The 11840-nt window shown below is 43.4% G+C and overlaps 1 protein-coding gene across 1 annotated transcript; it reads left to right on the forward strand.

The window, feature by feature from the left end:
• Window positions 1-207: 207 nt before the first annotated feature.
• REELD1 (reeler domain containing 1) lies at window positions 208-8575 on the forward strand. Its single transcript, XM_040966934.1, has 6 exons — window positions 208-415; window positions 2664-2886; window positions 4754-4917; window positions 6436-6748; window positions 7214-7277; window positions 8036-8575. The coding sequence occupies exons 1-6, from the start codon at window positions 208-210 to the stop codon at window positions 8573-8575; spliced, it is 1512 nt and encodes a 503-aa protein (XP_040822868.1).
• Window positions 8576-11840: the final 3265 nt, after the last annotated feature.

The following is an 11840-nucleotide window of genomic DNA, read 5'->3' on the forward strand; positions in this document are numbered from 1 at the left end:
CGGGTGATAGGGACCCAAGCATGCAGGCCGTCTCCTGCTTCTTCCCCACACACATTTGCAGGAAGCTGAATTGGAAGTGGAGCAGCCACCGGGATGCCAGTACTGTGGGAACAGGCTTAATTTATTGTGCCACCATGTTGGGCCTCATCTGTTCTTGGAAATCATCTATATTGAGGTGGTTGTTTGTCACCATGTAGGACAGAGCAGATGAGAGTCCTGGCCTCTCTTGCAAGCTGGACTTGTGCCACCCTCTGCCTGGCTTCCACCTTGTCCGCCTTTTCCCATGGTGCCGGCACTGGGGCCTGTGAAGACATGCATCCCAGACATATTGGAGCACCGCCTCAGCGTTCCAGAAGCCCGCACATCACCATCCATACTGGCAGGTCTTCCTACTCTCCAGGAGATGAGGTTTCAGGTATGTGCTGGAAGGTTTTGGGAAACCCAGTAACCCAGAGTCCCCAGGCAATCTTCTGTGATCCAGGCAGGGGCGTCCTGGACTGCATCTGAGCTTAGTCATAAGAAACAGTGACTTAGCCAAAACCAGGCATGAATTATGTGTCAGGAAAACAGGATAATCTATCTCTGTTTTGCTAGTCATTTGTATAAATGCAAGAGAAGAAGGCACAGACAGCATTGTTCTAAAAATGTCATTATCGTAAGACATAAATGTATATGATCATGAAAGCGTAGTTACCTAGAATAACCTTTGTGTATTGTGCGTGTGTGTGTGTGTGTATGTGTGTGTGAAAAATACACTTTCTCTCTCATTACTTGAAACAATGTTTTCTGTTGATAGACACTTAGGTTAGATAATGGATATATTTCTGTTGCTCTGCCTTTCAAATGAATTTACATAAAACCCTAAAATTAAAAAGAGGAAGAGAGCAGTGTCTGCTCTTCTAGCTTAGGTGCTGATGAAAGCCAGGAAAGAACTTGAGTGCAGTTGGTTTGTGTGGGAGATGACGGCGGGACGTGTAAGTGAGGAAGAGAGCAGGGGCTCATGGGACGAGGGTGACATCCATTAGGGATGGGACCTGTTATGGGTGTCTGGACTCTGGGAGGCTATTGTCTCCTAGGCAGCCGCAGGAGGGTGGGGGGGATGGGGATGCTTATCAGCTACAGAGATTCTAGCTCCAGAACTAGTGAGTGTCCTAGTTTTTGCATAGTGTTCTCAATGCTAATTACAATTACACATTTTAATATTTGCTAACATGATAGGTATAAAATAGTGTCTCATTTGCGGCTATTTTTTAGGCTATGCTCAAACTTTATTTTCTGTTTGTGTCTTATCATTAGAAGAAAGGGGTTACTATTTCTCTGATTGGCCATAATGACATGAATATTTGTATTTTTTGTGTCTTCTAAGTACTTTTCTTAGTTTACCTATTTTGATTTCATCAGTATTTATATTTTTTAAAATAACACTTTTATTCTTTTTCCTTTGTGGTACTTGGGTTTTGATGACAGAAGCATTCATTTTATTTTTTTAATTTTGTTTGTAAGAGATTCATTTACTTACCTGAAAGACAGAGTTACAGAAAGAGAGAGAGAAAGATGCAGAGAGAGATGGAGAGAGAGAAAGAGAAATCTTTTGTTTGCTAGTTATTTCACCAAATGGCTGCTATGGCCAGAACTAGGCGAGGACAAGACCAGAGGTCAGAATCATGGGCCATCTCCTGCTGTGTTTCTCAGGCACCTTAGCAGGCAGCTGGACTGGAAGACAAGAAATTGAAACTCGATCTAGTGCCAATATGGGATGCTGGTGTCACAGGCAGTGGCTTAACTTGCTATGCCACAGTGCCAGCCATATACAGAGGCATTGTTAAGTCCAATACTACAAACAAAAACAACAACAACAACAAAAACCAGACACACAACCAAAAAAATAAAACACTGCTTCTGATTCTTTAAAGTTTCATTTTTATGTACCTTTGCACCAGATGGAATTTCTTTTGGTGTGAAGCAGCATTCATCATGTTTCCCTCAAATGAATTTCCACTTTCTAGGGGTTAGTTTGAAGCATTTAAAAAAAAATTTTTTTTAAGTTCTATTCATGTGTTCATTTGTTTTAAAGATGGAGAGACACAGAGATAGGGAGATGTCTTGGATCTGATCATCGACTCTGCAGATGCCTGCAATAGGCAGGATTGAGCCAGGCTGAAGACAGGAAACAAAACTCCATTCAGGTCTCCTTAACCTGTCCCAAGCCATGGTTTACCTACGTGCCACATGCAGACCCCATATTTTTATATTTTACTTATTCGTTTCTTTATTTCCATCTTATTGGAAAGGCAAAGAGACAGACAAATATCTTCTGTAGGCTGGTTTAGTCTCCAAATGCCTGCAACAACCAATGCTGGAAAAGGCCAAAACTAGTCACCAGGAACTCCATCTTAGTCTCCTATGTGAGCTAACCGGGACCTAAGTGCATGAGCCCTCACTGTGGCCTCCCAGGGAGCGCCTCAGCAGGAAGCTGGAGTAAGGAGCAGAGCCAGGATTCAAACCCAGGCATTCTAATAAGGGTTGCAGGAGGCCCAAACACTGGCTTAACCACTGCACCAAACTTCCTTGCCAAGCTGTTAGCTTTGAAAATATGCATATCAAATCACTGAACAGGACTCAACTCAAGCTTGTTCACCCTGAAGGCGTGTCTTGTGTTGCAGTGACCGTGAGAAGCAGTCGTGATTTCATGGGCTTTCTGCTGCAAGCCCGAAAAGTGTCTGATCATCAAGTGGCTGGCACATTCGTCTTCATCCCTCCTCGTTCTAAACAGATGACTTGTTCTGCAGCAGCCGACGCAGTCACCCACTCCGACAAGTCCCCAAAGAGAAACCTCTCGTTTGTGTGGAAGGCTCCTTCCCAGCCCGTGGGGGACATCAGATTCCTGTAAGAGAGTGAGGCATGATGTTGTCCCAGCATCTGAGCTCTCCGCCTCAAACAGAGACGAACACCCATGATCCCTCACCTCCAATTCTATTCACGTTGAACACCAGGGCTGCCTGGACTAGAAAAACTTTGCAGAGGGCCACCCAAGCAACTTGGCCTCCACCTCACACACACAGCTCCCCCACTACCTGCCCTTGGCCGTGATTCATGGTGAAAGACAGTGTCACTTCTCTTCCTCCCTAGGCACAGGTGATATTGGCCAATCCCTCCAGGGAATTCCAATGAAGGGACATTAGGGTTGGTGGCAGGATAGTAGGACAGAGCTGATGGACGCAGAGGTGGACAGACGGACCCTCCCCTAGACCCACTTACCTTGCTTGGCCTTCACTGGCCATCTGTCAAATGGGCATAATGGTGACAACAACTGCCTGTTAGCACTCTGCGAGGGAGAAAGAGCCAGTGAGCTTAGAGCAATTCCTGGGAACAGTTCCTGCTACATGTGGACACTTCAAAAACACATGAAAAATTCAATGTAATTAAAAATATATATATATTTCAAAAACACAAAAACACATGAAAAATGGCAACAAAAAACCAGTTTATTTTGGTGAAGCAATATTGAAACCCAGATATAGTAAGGGTCTTCAGAAACTTCATAGGAAAGCACATCATGAGAACAAACTATGCATGGCTTTCAAACATTTCACATGAAAATAAACCCAATCCCATTTTTTCTGTAAACCTTTTGAAGTTCCCTTTGTGTAAGTGAGCATCGTTATTAATCAAAATGTGATATTTGCTTTGCCATTTTTATGGAACACTTACCTGCAAAGTTGTAGTAGTAGTGTTTGTGTGTCTGTCTGTCCGTCTGTCTGATTTCACGAAGAAAGTTGTATCCCTCAGCTGCTTGCCCTTACCACCCTCATAAACGCTTGAGAGACTTGCCATAACCCAGCTTCTGCCCATGGCTTTGATCCTTACTCGGTGCCGAAGATCTTTGCCATTTGAAGTCCTTAAGTCTGTAGTCACTTTGATTTCTCAAAGCTCCTGTGGCTATTTTTTTTTAATACCCCAGCACAGTTGGTATGTGCTACATGGATATCCTTCGGAAACTACGATCTCCGCTTGCCAGGAAACGGTGCTGAGTCATCATCACACCAGTGTCCCACAAAAGCATCATCAGCTGGGTCCACAAACCACACGCTGGAGACCTGACCTCTCATTCCTTCTGCGCTTTGGCTCTCTGGTTGGCCTCGCCTAAATGAGTCACATTTTTGGGTCTACCTTCTTGATACTTACAGGGAGGAGGCGGTGGGGAAAGGACACTTGTCAATGAACCTATACTCTGAAACTTTGGGAATTATAAATAGGATGTTACTGAAAGTGACTTTTAGCAAGGAAAGGCATTGGGTGTTCAAAAGATTTCTTCACTTATAACTGATTTAATTCTCACTTTCAATTCACAATTACAATAGAATTATATGATAAAATATGGACTCTTCGATAAACAATGGAGTGAGCAGTATGTCAGTAATGACTAATAATAAAGTTGAAGATGAAGCTTTTTGTTTGAGGTGAAATACTCCAAGAATACAACTTTTGAGCAAAATGAGATATTTTCAGTGACTATTTTTATTCAGGGGGTAATTGATTTGTCCACATCCTTTCTTATTCTCACGAGTTGTTGCTGTTGACTTTCTGTTTTTAAGAAGCAAAAAGTCACTCAAAGGATGATAACATAAACTCTTGCTCATTCTATTCATGCAGGTGTCTTTGAGTGTGCTTTTTCCTTTCTGTTACTCTGCTCTGAGGTATTACTCAAAAGGTACTAAAGCTGTGACCCACTCAGCTCTCTCTTTCACCACAGTTTATCAGTGGTCCAGTCCTATTTCATTTACTGGGCAAGGATTGAGTCATCTATTGTGTCTCAACATACACAGAGCAGAGGTGATTCAAGCGACCACATGGAGCCCAGATTTTTGATGCCCACCCCTCGGCAGAGACCAGATGATACAGAAGCAATTGCCTCAGGTACGGCTTTCCACTATGTTCACTTGTTTGATTCTCATCATTATTTTTACAGTCATCTGTATTGATTTATAAGTTCCTATGGTTAGTGTTCTGTCCATACAAAACAATAATGAAACACCTGCTTGGGTTGAACTGCAGCAGTTCTTGGGGCTGTGATTACCTGTGAAAGAGAGGAAGGCTCACCATGCTTTGTTCATTGCAGCCAAACACACTGCGGCTCAGCCTAGAAAGTTAAATTGGGTGCTGGAGCAGACAATCGGACCTGTGTAGCAAAATGAAAACACAGGGCACATGTTCTTCCACCCTTGTATTCAGCACAATTGTAGCTCTTTTCCTTAACCCCCTGAAGCCACACCGAAGCACAAAAATGAGAGAAGAAAGAAAGAAAGAAAGAAAGAAAGAAAGAAAGAAAGAAAGAAAGAAAGAAAGAAAGAAAGAAAGAAAGAAAGAAAGAAAGAAAGAAAGAAAATAGAGGAAAGAAAAAAAGAAATGAAGGAAGGAAGACATAGTCCCTCCACTTTTTTAAAAACTAAAAATTCAACCAGGTTCTCCTGTCACTTTCCTTGGTAGGAAGAAAGCTCTTTACAGCCTGGGTCACAGAACAAGTCAGGGAGAAGAGGTTGTTTCAAGGGGAACAGACCTTTCCCTGGCTCACCATGTGACTTTCATTCTGTTGGTGCATGAACTTCTAAAAAAGAAAAGCAAACAGAGAAAAGAAATCCTGATCAGCTAGAGAATGTTTGACCTAACTGAAAATTCCTGGTGCTGTGGAACTTGTTTTCATCATTCATTTCTGGTTAAGGGCCCAGAGCAGAGCACTGATAAAAAAGCACCCAAGCTTGGCACGGAAGGTCCCATATTAACCCATCCGACACCAACGGCCTTCCATGTCTGCAAATACGTGAAGGCCACAATCTGGCCAGAGCCACCACTGCTGCTCAGTACAGCAGACACAGAGACACCTGGGGCCAACAGTTTCTCTGTTTTTACCCAAAACCCTCATCTTCTCCCATTGGTTGGTACCTGTTCTTCAATCTTTCTACCCTGGTACTTTGCGTAGTAGAGCAAAGACCCTGGGGTCTAAAAGTGTGGCCTGGAGCAGATCCCACAAACCCAACAGGTATTTAAAGTCTATTGGTTTATTTTATAAATCATGCAAGTGTTGCATTCTAATCCCAAGGAAATCATGTTTGCTAGAATATAGATATAAATAAAAGTTGGTATCAGGTTAACCTTTGACATCTCCAATACCTAACCTCACTGGAAAACTTTTCCCCTTCCCTGTATATCACACATGCCAGTCTGAGATGCTTACAGGGTCAAACCTTCACATGTCTCCCTTTCTAGCTCCAGCCTGGCAGATCATTGGATGCTTTGAGTGGCTCACACTTCATTGTCAATGTTTAATTCACATTAAAGCTTCCACTAATTGTTTACCTCTTGCTGTAGTTGTTTGTTCTAATCCATTCAGGGAACATGTCTCACCCTGTCTCTCTGTGTCTTTGGGTCTCTGCTTAGCTCCCAGTGCCCCCACGACCCTTCCTCAGCAGCGCGCAGATGTCTTAGCTGTTATCTTTACTGGAACTGTGGAAGAAGATAGCCTATATCCTGTTCATACCAGCACTTGGATGACTGAGTTTCCTGGGGAGGCAGATACTCTGTCCCAACCATCTCCATACACGGTGACTGCAGGCAGTGATGGGCAGCAACATCTCAGAGACAGCATCCCACTCCCAGAACCATCCCTGGATGTCCGTGAGCTGGAGCAGCATATGACCCCCAGGAGATTCTCTCCAGAGGATTTTGCTTCCAGCTTGAGCACCCACCATGGGTAATGCTGTTATATTGGATTACCAGTGTGGGTGTTGGGCCAGGGAAAACACTGGCTAAAAAAAAAAAAAATGATCTCAACTGTATGTATTTCTAAATGTGTGGGCACCTGATTATTGAAGAACTACTGATCAGCATGGCTGGGTATCATAATTACCCAGGGAAACTATACTCTCCTAGACTGCGTGGGTCTCTCAAGCATCATTACAAGTAAAATATAGTGTTTTAATATGTTAAATGTATTTATAATATCATAGTATAGAGAAATGTAATTCCCATTAAATAATAAATGATGATATTTTGTAATTCTTTGTCACTATCTTCATGTCGTACCTGCCCCATGACTCTTGATGTCAAAATCTGGAAACCTTATTTCATCAGTATATACAATAGCAGTAAGAAACATTGATTTTTGGTCCAAATATCTGGGGACTCCTCCTCTCAGACTTTGCATTCTTCCATTTAGGGCTGAGAATGATCCAAGCTTTGATTCCTTGGGCACTTGCCTTTCCTCAGATATGGATACACAGGTAGGAGTGTGCATGGTAAGTTGGGGCTGAGGCCGGCCCATTTGATCTCATCAGAGTGAGGAGTTCTAGGTTGGGTGATCAGAACCAAAGTCAGAGAGCAGGAGGCATGAGTGCAATGTACACACTGTCTTTTTCCTGATCAATACCAGCCTTTCCATCATATGCAATATCTTTGAAGCTATTGGTAATTACAGAAATTGGTGATTTATTTCCCCACTTAGCCTTGGTTAATAATTCCTTTCTTCTCTCCTTCTCAACCCCTCCTTCATAGCATCAGCTTCAAAACACCACGTATGGTCCCAGAGGTTAAATCAATGGGCAATATAAAATATACACGCCCACTGATTTACTATTCCTTTGAAATCTTAGAACACAAAATAAAACATGATATAGTATTCTTACTTAAATTTATGGGAAGCTACAGTAAGATTAAGTGATCCCTCTTTCATTGGTTTTGCCATAAAGACACACTGAAAGCTTTCAGCTGTTGCAGATGATGCAAACACCTATATTTGCTTAGCTCTCTCTTAAAGGACCCTGAGTTTGTTCTTGTAACTGGACTCTGTGCTCAGGGTTCCCATTAGTCATGCCATCCCCATCAATAATAAGTGCATATTTATGTACCTGGGCATTTTGCTGTGCACTTTTGCAGGAGCAGGCATGGAGACATGGGTTGCAACTGCTGTTCAAGAGTTTTTAAAAAGCACAAATTAGCTGCAAGTTTAGTAGCATTTTTTTCCCCCTCTCTGTTTTTCTAGGACAAGACAGAGGATTCTAATAGAACTGGGACAAGGCTGCCTCTGGCCAGTGTCACGCTCACCTATCCTCAGTACCTCTGGCCTTCTGAAACCTTCACTGGGAATGAAGCTACCATCAAGCCAACCCCTGTCTTCCGTACCTCCTGCACTGCCAAGGCACCCATGCCTTCTGCCAGCTTCTTACCTCAGTTGAAGCTTGAGGAGCCCAGAGTCAAAGAGAACAAGGGAAAGGTTGGCATGGGAACCCCTAGGAAGACCAACCTCAGACCAGAGGTTGGGATAGAAGGAGGCAGTGCTCCTTTGGGGATCCAGCTCAGAACTTCCCAGCTGGGAATCTTGCTCTGCCTGTCAGCTACCCTGGGAATGGTCCTGGCTGCGGGAATTTGCTATCTGCACACCCAGTGTTACCGCAAGCGGACTCAAGTGTCTCTGAGGGAACCTGCTGCAGAAGCTGTTGTAGGGAGTGATGGTGGTGAGCCGGTGCATGTCAGGAAGACTGGGGAGAACAGTTTTGTTCTGGCTCAAGCAGACTACAAGTAGATTGCTCCTTCTGTGGGTAGCCAGAGGCCCCTGAGAAGGCTGTCCTATCTCTCAGTGGTCTCCTCAGCTCCTGTAGCGTGTCTCAGTCAGAACAGAGCTAATGAGAAACCCTGATGAGTATAGGAACCGGCGGGGGCCCCTGTCAGCATGCAGCCAGTGGAGGAAGCAGCGAGCGGACAGTTCTATCAACACAGGGAGTGCTTCCCGAGCTTTGTTGTCTTAACATCTGTAATTTCACTTTTTTATTCTTTTTGCAATTAGGCGTTCTGTTTGAAGAGTTAAACTCAACACAATGAATATTGTATAACTTGCTCATTAACTAGACTCCTGTGGCCGCTACGCTTCCTCTGTTGCCTTGAGGAACCTGCAGAAATAGAAACTCTGTCCCCACTTGGTGTCTCTGCCTTACCTCCCCTAACTTTTGCAAAAGATTTAATGTGAAGTTCGTGTCTCTTGCTAGAAAAAAAGAACTTCAACACCCACCTTGCCTCTCTTGTTTTTTTGTTTTGTTTTGTTTTGTTTTGTTTTGTTTTGTTTTGTTTTCAAAATGAAGAATTCAAAGCTAGCTGGAGGTCTGAGGCAGTTGGCTGGGTGAATGCAATCATATGCAGGCTTCTTAGAAATTTGGTAGCCTGGAAAATCCACCATGGAAATTGATCCAAACTAGGGGAAGGTTTAGAGTGCTTGACTGAGCAAACCCCCTTTTCAGAAAGATCCATACAGCATGAGGCTGTGAACACCAGGTGGATAAGAAAGAATCTCCAACAGGTGCAAGTGGAGCTGGGACCTCTCATCCACTTACACCTGATGGGGAGACTAGGCTATGCCAACAGTCCACAGATGACCTTTTGCCAAAGATCAGGCTGAAAAAAGTTATTTTTAACCCGCATACTTTACAGAGCAGCCTTTTGTGTTCTCTCAAAGGATGCCAGCAGAGACCATCAAGCACAGAAGTCATTGATCTGTTCCCATAACTTCATGAAGATGTCTTTGATTTAGTATTAATTCCATAGATACTATGTGTGAGGTCAAAACATCTTAAATATAGTCAGCTACTATAGTATAGTGGAATTAGTTGCCTTTTCAGAAGTAAACATGCTACAAAGCTATGATCCAGTTTAACGTGGAATCAAAAATCATGACAGCTTTGAAATAAGTGTTTGTTGAGTGTCTAATTCGTATATAAGCAACTATGCTAAGAGACTTGCATTATTTTTACGTTTAATCTTTGTGAAATTCAATGTGAAAAAATAGTCTCTACTATTTTCCAGCTTCCTGTAACTCATTGGGCATGTCACAAGACCCTGGCCCCTGGTTTCTGCACAAGGTCACTGTGTTCCTTGGTACATGGAGACCTGGGTCATTAGGTACATGGAGACCTGGGTGATTTGTGTGTTCACACATTAATGTGCTCTAGAAATGCCATGGAAAGCAAATGTGCCGTGTTCAATGGGCCTTACAAATAGCCTCCCTTCCTACCCACTGTCCTCAGAGACGTTTTCACCAAAACACAAATGAAGGCTCCTTGCCCACATTATGTTAAAGCCACATGCACCACAAAAACAACATCTTCAACATATTTGACATCCAAGAGGCAAGTTTCCTTTGTGAACAGACTGAGTTACCTACTCACGTGAAACAAATTACCCCATAACTTATCAGTTTAAAGCAACCTTTACCACTGCTGCTCATGGTCTTTCATAATTAGAGGCCTTGTCTGGGCTCATCTGGGCAGTTCTTCTGCTCTGTGTGTCATTGAATGGGCTGGAGCATCTGAGATGATTTGTTCAGACTGCTGGCAGGTGCTGATTGGCAGCCAGAAGCTTCCTGAGGGCTGTTAATAGAGTTGGGGTGAAATTTGGTTTTCTTCTTTGTGGCTTCTTGTACCATGGCTTTCCAAAAGCAACATGCCACTTGACCAGGATCTGCACGTCTCTTAAGATCAGCCTCAGAAGTTAGATGGTTTTGCAAGTCACAGCACTGATCCTCTTTAATTAGAGGGAAAGATATTACAGTTCTCTTTGGGATGAGAAGAAAGGCAAAAGAGAAGCAACTGTGTCTATTCATGACAACTTGGGGCCACACTGCCATCCTGTCACAGGAGAGACTGCTCATCCTTGGGAAGGTACCCCAAGACTCCTTCCCTGCAGTGCTTCAAAGCAGACAGGAGAATGGAGGGAAATCTCCAAATTTCAGGATGAAGCATTTCTTCCTTTCCACCTGGGCTTCCAGTTCAGGCAAAATAGTGACATGATGCAGCAAGGTTAATCTGACCTCTGAGCTCTGCTTCCTTATCAGAGAAAAGTGGATCAGAATGTGGTCCTTTGGGTTGTTGTGACATGCAGATATGCAGATATCTGTCGGAAACCATCTGATTGAAGTTGTGGTTGGTGTCAATTCACAGTGACTGTAGCACTATGTTTAAATTAGGCTACATAGAGAAATCCTGGGACTAGCAAGAAAACAACATTTCCATTCCTCGACAACTTCCCTGGCACCCCTGCCTTCCACCGTTTTCTACAACTGGAGGCATTCGGGGCATGGTTACCATGGTATCCTCTGGCTGTAACCCTGCTGGGGGTCAGATACTCCTGCAGCAATGTTCCTTTGCAGAGAGCAGCTGGAGTCACAGCCTGCAGTCCAGTCACATAAAATCCCTCTGCTATTGTGAACCTGGAGAAGCCCCAGAGGGGAGAGAGAACGAAGTATCCCTCAATTGGACCACTGTTACAAAAGCACAAAGCCATGCAACTTCTAGGAAGGCAAAGGGACTCTAATGTAACATCTTAAAATAGCATTTTTGTTTGTAAGAACAACTGCAAAATTGTTCTGGTGACCTCTTCTCGGAGGAAAAGAGCTTAAGGGCTAAACACAAAGTTAAGGAGAAATAGTGAAAAGACAATGACTAAAAACTCTTTTTATCTTTTAAACAAATGTTTTTACATCTGTTGTGCTAATGTAGTAACCACAATTCAGGGGGTAAGGGTGGGCCTTAAGCTTTTCACATTCAGGGACTGTTTTGGAATTTTACCAATTAATTTTCCCCATGGATATGATTCTGGTGACTCACAATGTAGTAACTGTAGCTGAACTACCTCACAGTACGGACTGCATCCACTTGAATCCACTCAAAGTTGTAATTATTTATTGAATGTTTTATTTAACTTTATTTGGAAAGCAAAGAAGAGATAAATCAGGGAGATCTCCCATCTGCTAGTTGACTCCCTAAATGCCCGCAACACCCAGGGCAGGGCCACATTAAGGC

The sequence above is a fragment of the Ochotona curzoniae genome, unplaced genomic scaffold (genome assembly GCF_017591425.1).
Source record: "Ochotona curzoniae isolate NIBS_2020 unplaced genomic scaffold, NIBS_Ocur_1.0 scaffold_4506, whole genome shotgun sequence".
Lineage (NCBI taxonomy): Eukaryota > Metazoa > Chordata > Mammalia > Lagomorpha > Ochotonidae > Ochotona > Ochotona curzoniae.

Bases quoted from the DNA above. Each gene is read 5' to 3' on its own strand.
- REELD1 (XM_040966934.1), top strand. From the start codon at position 208: ATGAGAGTCCTGGCCTCTCTTGCAAGCTGGACTTGTGCCACCCTCTGC. The intron at 416-2,663 runs GTATGTGCTGGA...CTTGTGTTGCAG, and splicing joins TCCAGGAGATGAGGTTTCAG to TGACCGTGAGAAGCAGTCGT. The intron at 4,918-6,435 runs GTACGGCTTTCC...GTCTCTGCTTAG, and splicing joins TACAGAAGCAATTGCCTCAG to CTCCCAGTGCCCCCACGACC.